The sequence below is a fragment of the Pararge aegeria genome, chromosome 13 (assembly GCF_905163445.1).
Source record: "Pararge aegeria chromosome 13, ilParAegt1.1, whole genome shotgun sequence".
NCBI lineage: Eukaryota > Metazoa > Arthropoda > Insecta > Lepidoptera > Nymphalidae > Pararge > Pararge aegeria.
Genome location: NC_053192.1, coordinates 3,321,848 through 3,339,355, shown reverse-complemented (window position 1 = coordinate 3,339,355; position 17,508 = coordinate 3,321,848). Strand labels below are relative to the sequence as shown.

The window sequence follows — 17,508 nt, the reverse complement described above, 5'->3', positions numbered from 1 at the left end:
AAGCACAAGATATATTTTGTGATGACAAATGACACCTTAGTACACTGCCCACGAATTTACGAGTGTCAGTAATAAAGGGACGGGAATAAAGCAGACTGTAATGCGAAATGTCATGAGTTTCAAGGCATGTTGAAATACCATCATTCCCGTTTCCATAAAAATCTTCAACCATAGTTGGAGGGAAAAATATTGGTGTGCACCGCTCATATTTAAAAGAAAACAAAATAATATATAATAAAGCTATAAAATGAACAACTTATTAAGATCTCGACGTTGGATAAGAAAGGTGTTCAAGGGAAGAGCGCTATTAATAAAACTCCATCAAACAAGACCGAGCTACATCGAGAAGCTGGCATCGTCGACACAAAAGGCCTACATTAGAAAAACTTTGCCCGGCAAGAAGTAGATATACTCGTATAGTATCATTAGCTGCTTATTCAATGAGGATGTGACATCTCTTTACAATCTAAAAGTCTGCAAGATGATCCTACTTCAACAACATTCACAACTTTATACGAGAGTAACTTCCAACTGAATATAACCGGCATATATAGTATAAACTTTATAACATTTATAATGGACTTCAAATTCAAATTCTTTATTAGAAAAAAATATGGTAGGTACATACTTACATATAGATGTTATCATTTTATGTTGACGTCCAAATATTGAGGTAAATTAAAAAGCATAATATTAATTTAAAGGCATTTAACTAATATATAAAAATCAGAGAAAGATTTTATGATAAGATCAGTTAAGATCAGTTAAGATCAGTTGGTGAAACGTGTTTTTTCTCGTTTTCATCGCCTTAATCATTAGGCTTTGATTCAACATTTTGCCAATAGTTTACGTACGCTACGGCACGACACCCAATTGTATTTAATTTATTTAAATGGTACATCATACAAATACGCTTACTAGAATATACATTAAAGGTTAAAAAAACAAATTTGCAAAGAAAACGATCACCTATGCGGATTTTAACTTATAATCTTCAATATTATGATTTAGTTTTCTTTTTTTTTAAATACATTTGATTTGATTTTCACATACATATCACTGGTTTGGGGGAGAGGACTTTTGACCTGCCCCCCTGACCCCCTTAATAAAAGCGTATCGTCAAATTAGCAGTAAGAAGGTATAGGTTCTACATTAGGAATAAGAGGTTCATTTGAATACCGAATCTCAGTTGTAGACTTACTCTGTGACATCTTTGGAATCGATGGTTATATACGATGGATGGATACTGAAGTTTACACAGTGATTTATTTTAAACTTACGTATAAAGTGAAGGTTCTTGGGTCTTTTTATGATATTTTTCCCCCCTCGGGAATCGTTTTTAATGCAAATTAGTTTATTATTATTTAAGGATAGTTAAAGTATTTAGGATGAAAATGCAAATAATTGAATCTGTAAATTTGTTGAAACACACTCAAAATATGATTCGTTTACAAAATAAAAGGGTGAAATACCAATTATTAGTGATGAATTTTTGAGTTGAGTGTGAGTGTTAGTTGATGAGTTTTTATTTATAAGAAGTTTTTTTTCTAATAATATATATTTTTTAATTACAGAGGATGAATAAAAAAAAGACGTGTTTTTACTTATGTGCACGCGTTAGAAGTTATACTTTGAAATATAATAAAAATTTTATCTGTATAACGAAAATAATATCTATATAAAGTTTGTAGAAAAAACGACACTAACAATAGAAGGTATCGTTTGAAATATTGAAAGTCAACTGTCAACAACTAAAATGGTGACTATAGCTAACTTCATGGTGTCGGTTTTTTGTGACGGTGTGCGCGCGCATCTTAAAAATTTATTCTCACCATTTTTCCCTAACGCGCCAAAAGAAGTATAACTTCAAAAATTATTAAATTCACTAATTTGCATTTTAAATTTCCAATAGACTCAGTAGTCAGTTATAAATATGCAATATATTTATATTATATTAATAACATTATTTTATTGTTTTGAGTTTGTCGATTTATACAATTTTATATTTTTTGTTACTAACTTAGACTAGCCCTACCATTGAATGAAACATAACTTGATTGGCATGTTAACTTAAGCACAGTAATATTTTTATTCATACATTACAAAACTTGCCAGCCAGGGTTTATCGTTTCTTGCCTATTCATACGCTTACTTTATGTGTTATTTATTTGTCGACTGTAAATTATTACTTATATTTTTAGCAATGATTGTGATGCCTAACAGAGTGTTCACCATCGCTTTATAATTATATAATCGCTAGTATTGTTTTAAAATATACGATTTAAAGTATAGGGTTGGCCGACCAAAGCACATGTCAAAAACCTACTGCTAGATCATGGATTAAATCATATATGTTACTGTACTGCACTGCACTATACGAAAAGAACCCGTGAAAACCAGTAATGTGTCATTTGACGTTTAAACGACTAAAACATCATTATCAAAATAATATTGCTTTATGCGATAATAGTAAACTCAGATTACGCTGTACGGATAGTTTAACTCATGTCCTGAGCCAGTTACTGTGAATGAATTTATTAAATGCATTGCATGCAATTATTTATAATATAATTAATCGATAGGTGTTTTTAGCCGTACTTAGTTTTTATGTGTCCAAACGCTTATTTTTATTTTAAATAACACGTATTACATTGTCAACAATATTGTTATTTTAACGGAAAAATATAAATATTGTATTCTGCTTAGGCAGCGATTCAATATTTTTTTTGACGAAATTTAGACTGGAATTTAGAAGAAAGAGGTGCCGTAAACAGAAAGAAAAAGAGAGAAAAAACTTTAGTGCTTCTGCTTTCTTCTATCGTAAGATTGAAATCGGTGTACATAAATAATAAAATCCATATATATGTAAGATATTCTCAGAATTACACGTAGGTATACCTACATTTTATTGGAAGCGGTGATAGCCCAGTCGGTAGGACTTCGACTAGACTTTCGGGAAGCCGAGTTCAAATCCCAGCACGCACCTCTAACTTTTAAGTTACGTGCGTTTTAAGCAATTAGAAATATCACTTGCATCAAAGGCGAAAGGAAACATCGTGACGAAACCTGTATGCCTGAGAGTTCTCCATAATGTTCTCAAAGGTGTGTGGAGTCCACCGAATCGCCCTGGACCAGCTTGGTGGACTTCGGCCTTAATCCTTTCTCATTTTGGGAGACCCGTGCCCTGTAGTTGGCCGGTAACGATTTGATATGACGATAATTTTATTCAGTGAGATTAGAATAAGAGACCCAATACCTAAATTATATTATTTATTTAAGCATAAATGTTAATTATTTAATAGATTTTAATACTCTTTTTTATTTATTGTACAATAAAGTTTATATCCGAAATGAAACGGAAAAACTCTGTTTTTTTTTCAATTATTAATGATATCTTTGAACAGCACTTTGTAATATTTATGATCAAGTATTTGATTGCTGGGAAAAAACACTATGGTTTTATTTCAATGCAATAAATTGTAGAGCAGAACTAGTTTTTATTACACAAGTTAGTCTGAGCAATTAGTTATAATACATATATGACTGTTCAAAGAAATAAACAAGCATATTATTTTGGTTTATTCACACTTTGTAAGCTAAATATGTATGTATGTTTGTCTATGTTTATGACTATGAATGTTTGTCCATTTTTATTTAAAAAAAAATTCTTTTGCTGGAAATACAAACTTAGATCTCGAATCTCTCAGTGAAAAAAATAAATAAATAGGTATACTTACAGTATCTTCGCAATATATTTAAAATAGTAATCTTTGTAAAACAGAACCTTACTCTTTATAAAAAAAGTGGATATAACCATCGACTTACTAGAAACGGACATAAATTTGTGATATCAGCATATGGTCTTAGAAAATTGCAGAAAACCTTTGTGGAGCTGAGTAATGCTATTATAACATATACCGAAGGTAATATCAGATTTACCTTTACATTAGTTTAAAGAATGTATAAAAATATATTATATAAATCGGGGTTACTCTATACTATTTATTAATTTCTTAATGACAAGGTTGCCTGGAAGCAAGCCGCTCCGCTTTCATCTCACACAATATAGAACAATGATTGTTAAATTGTAAAACGATGTTGGAAAAAAGCCACTGAGTTTCTTGCCGGTTTCTTCTCGGTATAATCTGCCTTCCGAACCTTCGGTAGTCACTACAAACAGAAATATTTGACGTTTCAAGTGCTTATTAGGCCTACTTGAAATAAATTAATTTTGAATTTGGTTAGAACTTGGGACCTCCCACTTAAAAGGACACAGCGCTCCACACTGCGCCGTGTAGGTCGACGAACAGATATTCAATATTGCTTCGCTATATCGTTTTAAGCTGTATAATAAATAAGATATTCTAACGCACTCGTCCCTTTATTACCGACACCTTTGCAATAGGTATTAGCATACAGTCATTTATAATATTAAACGCCACACTATTAGCTGGTTACCGTAGAAGGAAAATAATCAAGTGGTAACATCGGTATATACCTTATAGTAGGTATTACATATAAAGCATGTAATTTTATACAGTGATAGAGATACGTAGTATAGGAAAACGGCGTAGTACCCAGGTAGATTTGTAATTCATGGTTCATGGTTCGATACCCTGGGGGGGCTATTTGGGAATTTATAATTTCCGAATTTTCTTTCGTCTGGGTTTTAGCTGCTAGTTACCACCATACCGACAAAGACGTGTAGCTAAGCGATTTAGCGTGTCAGTACGATGCAGCGTAGAAACCGATTGTGGTGCCATACCTACCCCAAACAGGTTAGCCTGTTAATATCTTAGACTGCATCTTCGGGTGAGATTGCAGTCAAGGGCGAAACTTGTAGTGGAATAAAAAAAAGATGCGGTGTCGTGGGACACCAGATAGAAATGAACTTCCTTATTGCATGAATATTAATTTTATGTTCTTGTTGAATTAAAAAGAATATAAAATTCTAACTCGTCTATAAATATATGAATGAATGAATGGATGCACTTTTATTGTACACCCAAGAAAAGAGTAGTTACAGAGATATCTCTGTATATGAGGGATATTTATGTGAATGCACTCTATGTGTGTCTCTACAAATCGCTACATAGCGATTTCTTCCAGGCGACCAAAGACGCAAAAGGAAAAACATGGAAATAGGTGGTGGTGCCATAAATGAGAAATAAACATTACACAAATATATAGCTAGAATATAGATATATATTTGTGTATGATTTGATAAGATATAGAAATACATTAAATAACATTACCCATAATTAATATAAAAATACTTCAAGTAATTTTTTAAATTATGATTTTAATAAATTTTTCGTGGAATTACTTCACGAAATAAATCATTATAGAACGCTAATGTGTGTGTATGTATACCTATACTTAATGAATAGTCATCATGCGCTTAATGTACTAATACTGAGCAGATGGTTCAACTTTTGACCACCAGACGCTGTAATTATCGAGCGATATAATAAGAATAGCAAACTCATCACGTAAACTGATTGTCAACGTAAGCTATGTATTTAAAAAATACCTTCTATTGTTTTCCTCGCGGCCTCTTTCGCCGTGATCTCTGAATACCACGAGATAAAACGGTGAGTGGGCGGCGGGTAAAGACCAGTGGAGATAGATGCCAAGTAAACTGAGGTTGTATTAATGTTCTTTGTCCAAGTGTCTAAACGGAGCTCTTCACTCAGCGACTCCATTAAACCTGTGTGTAATAACATATGTCAACATGCGCTTAATGTACCAATACTGAGCAGATGGTACCACTTATGACCACCAGCCGCTGTAATTATCAAACTATATAATAATAGTAAACTCATCACGTGGACTATACATAAAACACTGTATAGCGAACACACGTAGTTTTTTTTTAGTAGTAGTAAAGTTTTTTGTGATAGAGCTCATCCGGAGAAGTAGGTACTATCGCCATGCTTATTTCTGTCGCTAAACAGCATTGTTGCAATGCTCTGTTCCGGTCTGAAGGGCGTGGTTGCATAGGGCACATTGGGCTTGACACCTAAGCCTCAAATTGATGGACACAAGGTTACAGGACGCGCTGGTTGCATGCTGTGACGTGTGCGCTGTTTATAGGCGTTGGTTTTCCACAGGCATTGGCGTGCACTGGGTTTCTTACCAGGGTGTACATACAGCAGGAAAATTGCATACAACGGTACAAATCCACCTCTTATACGAGTTTAATATAATAATTTTGGGGTAGGCAGTGCTTTTGTACATGTATGAAGTGCACGCCACTGCCATCAGGTGGTCCATCTGCTCGGTCTGTCAATTATTACTATATTAAAGCTTGCAAAACTAGTATTTTCAACCACGTTTTTTAACCACGTATTTTCGTTACAAACTAGTTTTGCCAGCTAGGGTACCCCTACGTATCGTTCCATAAAAAAAGGTATATAACCACGTAAATATGCAAAACAGACATACATTATGTAATGTTAAACAGTCTTAGAGATATATAGTATAGGGCAACGTCATAATACCTATGTAGGTACATAAGACACGTAAATATGCAAAGCAGACATACATTACGTCGCTGAATAAATACATATAAAGAGAGATATTATATAGTGTAATGAGACAACGTGGGCATGCCCGTTCGCGCACTTGAGGGATTTTCTCACTGTGTTGGGGTTTCTCGTAGTTAACAGTTACTAAACTATTACGTCACAAAAACACGTGTCTTTATGCAGTCTTACAACGTTGGGCTAGGTAATGTGTTGAACATTATACGGGCTGAGCCACGTGGCTTTTTTTTGAAGTTATACCTTTTTTTGGCGCGCTAGCCAAAAATGATGGGAGTAAATTTTAACGATGCGCGCGCACACTGTCACAAGAAACTGACCACTTAAAGTTAGCTATAAGTTTTGACAGTACTCTGTCACTTGTCAAAGTGATTTAATTGGTTCACTTGTACAAAAATAAATCAATATTAACATAATTAGTGCCCATTAAAATTATTTTTTATATATAGCGTATATTAACGTATTTGCTTTTATAGACTGATTTCAAAGATAATTTTGGACCTGCCAATGCTTACTTAACACACATTTATCAAATCGTGGTTACATTAATAGAAAATGTATTGTATACATATATTTTTTCATTGTAAACTGTAAAGTGATGTCGTAAAAGAGCAATCTGCTGAGTTTCTTGTCGGTTCTTTTCGGTGGAATCTGCCTTTCGAACCGGTGGTAGAGTCACTTAAAACAGACTGACTTTACGTTTCAAAAGTACTTATAAACTGGACCTACTTGAAATAAATGAATTTTGAATTTTTTTTGAAAGTATTAACTGTATATGTATAAGTAGGCTTAGAGAAAAATCCTTATATATGTTTAATTATAATAATATTAAGGATTACTTAAACGATAAAAAAAGTTGGGTGTGAATATTTGCTCCAGTTTCATAGCTAAATATTAATAGACTGCGAGATGGTGATAACAAAAAGTACCCGGTTAAGTTTGTTGTAGGCTCATCTTAGACAAGGGCGCGTTTGGAACCCTCTTAGCTCTTAGCTTTAGGTTTAAGTTGTCGAACGAAGTTATCACCATTACAGAATTATGTAAACATATATGCATGAATGCTTCATAAGTGCCTGTGATAAGTCTATATGAATAAAGAATATTTAAATTTGAATTTCCATATATTATTTGATTGTTCCCATAATGTCACAAAACAAAATATAAGTTCATCACTCAATCTCAGACATTAGCTTCATTAAATAAGATCTTGTAAAAACTCATTTACTGTATAACAGCACTTATCAAACAATATTTTAAATATTCAAGCTTTAAATTGATTAATATTTAAGCGTTTGAAATTTTTAATATACTCTGCAGTTAGATTTGTGTCGGCGGACTTCTGCTGGCGGAGATGCGCATGAGTTGGAAAGCGTTCCTATGACCTCGTCATTAGACGAGGAGTTGAAACATACGTACGTATCCATGAGCGAATTCAAAATTCAAATTCATTAATTTGCTTAAAACATGACAAAATATTACACATGTTTAGTTGCAGTCTACGACACACCTACAAATCTTATAGCCCTATGAGTAAAAAAAGGTAATACTTTACTGTTTCTGAATTGTATTCTGTAGGAACTTGAAAATTCATAGATTTCAAAAATAGATTAGAACCGGCTAAGTTTTTTTTTTTTTGGAACGTTTGGAACCCTCGTAGCTTTAGTTTTAGGTTGACGAATTTAGTTATCGCCATCAACTCACTTCTATGTCATATTTTACATGTACCTAATGTACGCATCAAAAGTGCCATCTATGTATATTTGAATAAAGAAATATTTTACTTTGACTTTGAGATAGTAGAAGAAGGGAAGTGAAGAAGAAGTAAAAAAGAAGTGTTTAATGAATTAATTCTATTTAATTACATATTAATCAACATGACTTACGAACTATACAATGAATTATGAGCAAATTTATTTAATTAGCATTTCTAGAATGTTCTGGTCGTAGTCTTGGAGACGATGCCGTGGACTCTCCGCTTGAGTGGTGCCCACTTTACCCAAGAGCCAGAATGTCTCCATTGGTCCTTTACCCTGGAAATAAAATTAAAAGTTCAAACCTCGCCAGACACCATCTTCGAAACAGAAACTATAATGCATGGACAACTTTTACTGCATATTATTAAGGAAACTTATTTATTTTATTTTATTGCACGACTCATGATGCGAAGCATCAGAGAGTGCTTTACGATCGAAAAATTTTTTTCGCCTCATTTCGGCGGCTATTTCTATAGCCTTGGTAGTTCACGGAATCAAGATATTTTGCATACTATTGTTGAGATAATTTAATGGAGATTAATTCCATACTTCTAAAAAATTGATTTACTGAAATAGAATTGGAAAAAAACACTAAAATAGGTCAAAAAATTTTCCTGTCCGTCATGTGTGAAATCCGAAAACACTCTAACTTGTGAAAAAATCCATTATTTGAGTTATTTTTTTTAATTTTAATCGACGATTGTAGGTCACTGAATGCGAATGATTAATTAATTCAGTGTAGTTTAATTGCAATTAATAAAAAACGAAAACTGCAAGACTGTATATCTATATATATCCATGTAAAATTAACATGGATGGTGATATATCTATATCTATAGACATCTATAGATATCTATATCTATAGGCATCACTTTCCTAGTACAGCTGTTTTAAATTTTTTTATTTTTTTTTTATTTTGCACGACTCATGTGTTTTTTTTCATTATTTATTGACAAATAATTGGATAGCTATTTTATTAATAGAATACTTAAACTATTCGGGTAACAAATAACCCACATTGCGATTTATGTTACAGTAATTTTATAAAGTAGGTTAATAATTAAACTTTGGATAACTATAATTTGTTGTATTCTAGATATTTTATGAAGATGATTAGATATTAGATAGAAGCACGCGTTACTTTGCGGAAATCCATGATAAGACTTAACAATTATTCATTGTAAAGTCAACATCTCCTGCAGGGCTAGCACGGGATGCTCCGGTTTCGGAGCGAAACGTGCGTAGAGGGTACATTGCCGAAGATCTAAAGAAATTATTAATTACACCATACAGATTCTTTCCGCTTTTTGCGGATTATAGCAAATTAAGCTTAATTTTCATAATACAATGATTAGCATTTTAATAAATGTGCTGATAATTAAAATTATATTTGTTTCACAGCCAACGTTAATGACATTGTGCCGGTGGGTGTTTTGATATTAATACGGTTGCATTTTCGACACACTTCAGTCTTTTGTTACGCTTTAGACAATGCCTCACGTTGTCTTAGTTATCACTAATTTAACAAAAGAAATGTGACAGAATTTAACAGAAAAATTCATCATCGTATAATTTTTAAGTACGACGACAAGCTCAGCACGGCTAGCACGGGCAGAAAATAATTATCTTCCCGGGGAAAGAATAAATACTTATCTTCTCCCACAGCTTCATCAACTTTCAGAGCACTGGCGTACCAGTGGAAATAATAGCCAAATAACATATATATAACAATAAACGGGGGTAAACGTCTCCTATTCCATGTTCCCGTGCTTTAGCAGGTTAATTATATCCCTTGTTAGGGATGTAATACAATAATAATAAATTTATTTATTCATTCATAGTGGTGAAAACATTACAAATACCAATTTAACATAATTTATCTAAGATACAGTTTTCTTTTTCAAATGATGCAAAATATAATAAATTAATTTAAAATGGTTGAACCAAAAACTAAGCTAAAATCTTGCGATTTTGTGGTATAGCTTTTGGATCTCTTCCTGATAGAAGGTATCCGTTATTGCACATAATAATTTATAACTAAGTGTTACAGTTTCAAATAATATAATTGATGAAAATTGCAAACTATTATATTTATTGAATAAATTCATTTTTTTTTTTTTTTGTTTGAGTTAAGAGAATTGAGATATAATATATAGATTATTTAATAAGTGTGGCGAATTGGGTGTGTATAGGTGTGGGTGTATGTGTATGGGTGTTTGTGAGTGTGTGTGTGTGTGTCTGTGCATGTGTGTGTTTTGCGTGCGTGTGTAAGGATAGTTATAATATAGTTTTGGTCTCCTACCTGTGCTACGAATAGCTCTGCTGGAAAAGAAGAAACAACAAAAAACGTGTTTATCAAAGTCATCGTGAAGGCAAGATTTGATTAGCCGAAGCACAGCCGAAGTTTTTAGTTTTGAAAATAGGAAGTAGTTGAGATTTTTGTGACAGCTCATCTGTCACTTTTGCTTACAAAAATATATATAAAACAAAATACAAAAGTGACGTTTGAGTCTAAAGATTGCAAGATTTACGGCTGTCGCAAACCGTCAAGAAAGTTCTACCGCCATACTTATATCTGCCGCCTACCAACATTACTTTGCTCTGGCCTGAAGGACGTGGTTACCAGTGTGATTCCAGGCCCATAAGGCTTAGCACCCACGAGTCAGGTCGATGGATACAGGCCGGCACTTTGTACAACGTGTTCTTTGCATCAATGCATGCATGCGAAGTGACTAAATAAATAAATATACTACGAAAATACACACATCGCCATCTAGCCCCAAAGTAAGCGTAGCTTGTGTTATTGGTACTAAAATGATTGATGAATATTTCTATGAATAATATACATAAATACTTATAACATAAACACCCAGACACTGAAAAACATTCATATAAATATTTTCCAGTTGTGGGAATCGAACCACCTTGCTTTCTGAGTCCAAGGCCTTGAAAGCAGGGTCGCTGCGCACTGCGCCAGTCGGCCGTCAAGTGTTACTGATAATAGAGCGTTCAAAGAGCAGCGGCCCCGAAATGGAACTGGGCGGGGCACATATGTCGAAGGGAGGACGGGCGGTGGAGCCGAGTGATTCTGGATTGGCAACCGCGCACTGAACACAAGTATCGGCCGATCACCAGCTCGATGGAGGGTTGATTTTGTAAAGCCAGTAGGGAAGAACTGGATGCAGCTTACCAGCAATAGACCGAGATGGCGTGAATATGAAGAGGCCTTAGTCCAGCAGTGGACCGAGATAGGCTGGTGATGATGGCGATGACTGACAATAGGCGATAGTTGTCCAACCATTACAGAGCCATCTGCCCTGTCCAACAATCACGACTATGAAAACATGCATTCCCACCCCCACCTTACTCTTCATCACCTGCGCCCCGGGTTCTATGTGTTTAGTGCGTAATTCAAATTCAAATTCAAAATTTCTTTATTCATGTAGGCCTATCACAGGCACTTATGAAGCGTTCATACATACATGTTTACTTAATTGTAAGGGGATGGCGATAACTTCGTTCGCCAACTTAAACCTAAAGCTACGAGGGTTTCAAACGCGCCCTGGTCTAAGAAGAGACCACAACAAACTTAGCCGGGTAATTTTTTTTTGTTATCACCATCTCACAGAAAATTTATATAGCTATGAAGCTAGAGCAATTCACACTCAATCTTTTTTATCCTTTAAGTAATCCTTAATATTATAATAGGACTTTTCTGTAAGCTTACGTTTTATATAAACATTGAACTTATTGAGAGACATCTCTAAGATTTAATGTGGTAATTTGTTATAAAATAATATACAATTGCCCTTCAACGAATTTGCAATTTTGTGTAGCCTAGTAAATTGCACAACGAGTTTATTTTTGGTTCTAATATTTATATTGTTGCAGTCCATTTTCTTTTTAAATTTTGTTATATTTTTATGGACATAAATTAAATTTTCATATATATGTACTGACTATGCACCGTCATTATTTTAACTTCATTAAATTGATCCCTTAATGACGCTCTTGGGTCCATTTTATATATCGCACGAACGGCCCTTTTCTGCAGGACGAAAATAGAATCTATATCAGCAGCATTACCCCATAATCAAATGCCGTAGGGCATAATGCTGTGAAAATAACTAACATACACAAGTTTAACATGATAGCAAATGACGTATCTTTTTTACCGCGTATGCTGGAGAACCAAGTCTGTTCGATAAATTATTTGTCCGTTATAACGTAAGTTAAGGCTCACCGGGACATCAACGATGCCTCTTGACTCCACAATGTATTTGCCCATCGTGTCCAGGGATTCTTTCGTTGTCTGCGATATGTGTATTCTCATCGCTGCAACAAAAAAAGCTTATATTTTACCGTTATCTGTAAAAACCGCTGGGAGCAAGAATAACCAATAGTACATAAAAATGTGTCTGCTCTTACTCAAATAATTACATTCTCGTAGATGTGGTTATATCTAGGCATCACTTATAAAAATGGGGTTATTGTCTATAAACGGGATAGTATTTGAGCCGTCATAAGCTGCGGTGGAAAGGTAGATTCACTCGTGCAGCCAAACGAATGTTGTCAGTGGAGCAGCACCCAAAATTTTCTCCAAAACCTTTAAATATTTTGAAAAATCGCCGTAACACAATTGTACGTCACTGTAAGAGGTTTCATTGCCATTTGTCTCGTCTAATAATACAGCTCTTTATTAAGACGTTAATACAAACTAAAAATATCGTGACTAACGTGTATACTCGCCTTCAGTGGCGTGCACTTCATACATGCACAAAAGCACTGCATACCCTAATTTTTTTATATAACTCGTATTGTAGGGGATTTTTTTCATTTTATGCCATCCACCTGCTTTATGCATACCCTGGTCGAAAACCCTGTGCACGCCACTGCTCGCCTTAAATTTTGATAAATATTAGGTATTGTAATGCTAAAGAAAAAATAAAGAACATCCGTTATCTTTAAAAGAAGCTTATATTTTACCGTACTCGAATTATTACTAAGACACCGGCTATCTTTCTCTATCTATATCTATATCTCATGAACCGTAAAAGCAAGAAAATTAAAATTTTCATAGGATATGCACATGCCTCTTGCCACTATAACGGTTAAAAAATAAAATGGCACCCCATGTCTCTATCTTGTAGTAGCCTCATTTCGGCGGTTGCACATCGACTCTTTAGGACCTTTTGTACCACGGCCTAAGCCTCTCACAGGACGAGACTACAGCAAATTCAGAAATAATCAGTTCCCAAACTATTCTTGCCGGGAATCGAACCTGGCATCTAAAGCAAATAGCACTCACAAAAACAGGAAAGCCATCGAAATTACAGAAAAAAAAATTGCATCCATTCAGAAGCAATGTTTCTATTCGCCATTGGTTGCCTGAAAGAATCGCTATGTCGCGATAAGGCAGCAAAATTGTATACGCTGTTTTGTTATTCTTTTGCGCTTTATGTACTTTATGAGTTGTGCAATAAAAGTATATTCATTGATTCAAGTAATAACGACCCTGAAAATGTCAACTAATAAATCGCTAAGTTTTTGTTTGCAATTTTAGTGGCAGCATATGAGCTTAGCTTCGAATTTACTTATGTTATGTTACCAAATAAACTATGAATCCTTGCACTTCGTACGAGCATAAAAGCAATGCTTATCCTATGTGTTCCCTGCGATTTTACCCGGCTATCTATGGGGTAAAACGCAATTTAATATTTGAAACATAGACATAAACTCCCCTCTCGTAACAGTGCGGAGCGCTTTGTTTGAAATCTTTAAATAACTCTCTAATATCACTCGCAGATAATGTAGCTTTTATATAAGAAAAACAGAAATATAATTTTGATAAAGTTAAAACTCGTTTTATTCTCACCTTCCCCCGTACTCTCCATACGACTGGCTGTATTGATGGTGTCTCCAAACAGACAGTATCGAGGCATGGTGGCGCCGACAACGCCGGCGACACATGGGCCCGTGTTAATACCGGCACGTATACGGAGCGGCTCGTCCGGCCGGTGCGGCACGCAAGCGTCTTGTACGCTGCGCATCAGTGACAGTGCCATGTCTGCTATTTCAGACGCATGGCGATTGCCTGCAAAAAAACACAAAGTTGATCTATTGGCGCAAGACATACCGTCACGAAAAACGGCGTGACGCTCTTTTTTCATTCTGCCAACCCATTCTGAGATAATATGTAATATTTAAATATTTTTAATTGGATTCATATATTATGCTTGATTCCCAAGGAAGGTTGGTTTGAGACAGGCGGTCGGTCATAAAATATATGCCATAATCAAAACAATATCGTTCTCTTACTGTATGTTCTCTTGTCTACAAAGATTGCCTCTAAGAGATTGCTTGTAGCAATAAGGTCGCTTTTGTATGTCTACTATGTATTTTACTGTAATATTCTTACTATTTCTTTTCCTTTATGTTAGGCGTGCAATAAAGTGATTTTTTTACGATAAGTCTTTAGGTGTGCAGTAGCAACTATCATAATAATAGCAAAACAATAGACAACCTAGCACAAGCGATAGCCCGTGGTTAGAGCTGTAGCCTTCCTTTCAGGAGAACCAAGTTCGAACCCAGCACGCACATCTAAGTTTTCGGAGTTACGAGGGTTTTTAATTTAAGGAGTTAGAATATCACTTGCTTTAACCATGATAAACCCTGCACGCCTGAAAGTTTTCCATAATGTCTCCAAGGTGTGTGAATAATATAAGAGTTCACGTCCGGATGCCGCCAGAAATCGGGGCCCTTGTCGTCTTCCGGATAAGACGCTGTGTTTGCTGGGCGTGTGTGTGTTGTTGGGCCAGATTGTCGGTAGTTATTTTATCGTCAGGGTCGTCAAGGACATTCTTCGGACGTCGCGGCCTATGCCCGACGTCGGGGACGGGGTTATAAGTGGACGCCTCGGCTACTAGGGGTTGGGGTGTCGGACTGCGTTTTCAAAGTAGGTCTTTGATAATAATTTTCCTGAGTTGTACGCAACGGGCACCCGCTTTTATATCACTTATATCTCGAACCTTCTTTACTCGGAAATCGTAAGCAAAAGGAATTATTAAGAAACGTTTCGAATTATATCTTTTCTCGAATGACCACGATTTTAAACTTTATGTTTCTAGTAATAAGGTTAGTTGCAACAGTGCCTTAAAAAAAATCTTACCATTTCTCTGAGGTAGTCCCGAAACCACCATGTAGGCGTCACCGATCGTTTCAACCTTGTAAACGTTGTACTGCATTATTTTATCATCGAACATACTGGAAACGGTAAACAATGGACATTACTAATGTATCTATTAAATAGCAGACCCGGCTACGATTTGCTGTGGTTTTCTTGGTATAGCCAATTCTTAGGTACTATTGGGATTAAGGCAGTGACTGGTAAAAAATCGTGAATAGTTCAAAATATTCCAATTATAAATTGTGATATAAACTATCTCTTAAGTAGGAAGAAAACGCATTAAAACAAGTTTCAACGGTTCAGTTGTTTTGGAGTTTATCCCTAGCAAAAACTGTGGCACTAGAAGTTTCTACAATACCTATAAAAAATTATCACTGAATGTGTTGCTAAGCGCAAATCTCGAGAGCAACTGAACCGATTTAGCAAATCTTTTTTTTTCAATAATTTAAACCTGAACATCATCATCATCATATCAACCCATTCCCGGCCCACAGCAGGTAACGGGTCTCCTCCCACAATGAGAACGGGTTAAAGCCGCCGTCCACTGGCCCATTGCGGATTGGTGGTTCACAACTCATGTGCCTGCCTAATACAACCTGATCGCCTTAAAGGCTAGAGTTTGTAGTCGTTTTCTAGATAAGCTCACCCCAATCTTATCATTGCTTTCCATTAGGGATGATAGACTTCAATCACACGGCTATTAAGAATAATTAGTTTATTACTGCCAGCAAAACAGTCATTTATGGACGTAAGTTTAATTCCGATTTCATACTTGTACATGCACTTACTTACTTGTACGTGGACCTTATTACAGCGATATAATATAATAAATATACTACGACAATACACACATCGCCACCTAGCCCCAAAGTAAGCGTAGCTTGTGTTATGGTTACTAAGATGACTGATGAATATTTTTATGAATTATATATACATAAATACTTAGAAAATACATATAAACACCCAGACACTGAAAAACACTTAATGCTCATCACACAAACATTTTCCAGTTGTGGGAATCGAACCCACGGCCTTGGACTCAGAAAGCAGGGTCGCTGCCCACTGCGCCAGTCGGCCGTCTCTCGAAGAAGGCTGTCAAAATAATGCTCTAATATCTAAGCAAGAAATAGTACCTGTACAGCATGTTGAGCATATTGATGATCTCCATGGGGGTACTATTAGCAGCTATATTTGTGAAGCCGACGATGTCACTGAAGTATATGGTAACAGCGTCGAAGGCTTCAGCGGGTACTGTCCGCTGTGCTCTGAGGCGTCTCAGCACTGGCATGGGCAGCATACGACACAGAAGTAGGTCACTCTTCTGCTTCTCTGCTATTAGCTGTTGGGTGCTGTGCTCGATTGATTCTGTAAATATCTGAAAATCATTATTCTTTTACTAAATTGTGTTTATGATTTGGCTAACTTTCTACATTTTTATAAATAGTATAAATAAATATACTACGACGATACACACATCGCCCCAAAGTAAGCGTAAATTGTGTTATGGATTTGTACTAAGGGCTAGTACTAAGATTAATGACGAATATTTCTATGATTCATCATCATCATCACATCAACCGATAGACGTCCACTGCTGGACATAGATCTTTTGTAGGGAGTTCCAAGTTCCACGGTTCTGAGCCTTGGATCCAGCGGCTACCTGCGACGCGCTTAATGTCGTCTGTTCCACCTCGTTGGGGGCCGAGCAACGCTGCGCTTACCAGTTCGGGGCTGCCATTTTTTATGAATAACATACATAAATACTTATAATATTTACATATGAAAACCCAGACACTGAAAAACATCCATGGTCATCACACAAACATTTTCCAGTTGTGGGAATCGAACCCACAACACGACCCTGCTTTAAGCAGCAGGGTCGATGCCCACTGCGCCAATCGGCCGTCAATCTATATGTTTTATCTTTATTTTTTACACAAATAATTGTAGAACCAAGCAGACGGCTTACGGTAGCCCATCGACCACCAGATGTTGGGTGGAAAACCAACTTAGCAATTGTTCT

The 17,508-nt window shown here is 35.6% G+C and overlaps 1 protein-coding gene across 2 annotated transcripts in view; it reads right to left on the bottom strand.

Annotated features, from left to right (window-relative positions):
• Positions 1-8,455: 8,455 nt before the first annotated feature.
• LOC120628847 (receptor-type guanylate cyclase gcy-4-like) overlaps positions 8,456-17,508 on the bottom strand; it is a 131,589-nt gene continuing 122,536 nt past the window's right edge. For both annotated transcript variants that reach the window (XM_039897485.1, XM_039897486.1), the window contains 5 exons: positions 16,619-16,860; positions 15,468-15,562; positions 14,175-14,393; positions 12,543-12,634; positions 8,456-8,575 (listed from right to left, as the gene is read on the bottom strand). In XM_039897485.1, the coding sequence (XP_039753419.1) occupies positions 8,456-8,575; positions 12,543-12,634; positions 14,175-14,393; positions 15,468-15,562; positions 16,619-16,860 (768 nt within the window). The remainder of the gene's footprint in view (positions 8,576-12,542; positions 12,635-14,174; positions 14,394-15,467; positions 15,563-16,618; positions 16,861-17,508) is intronic.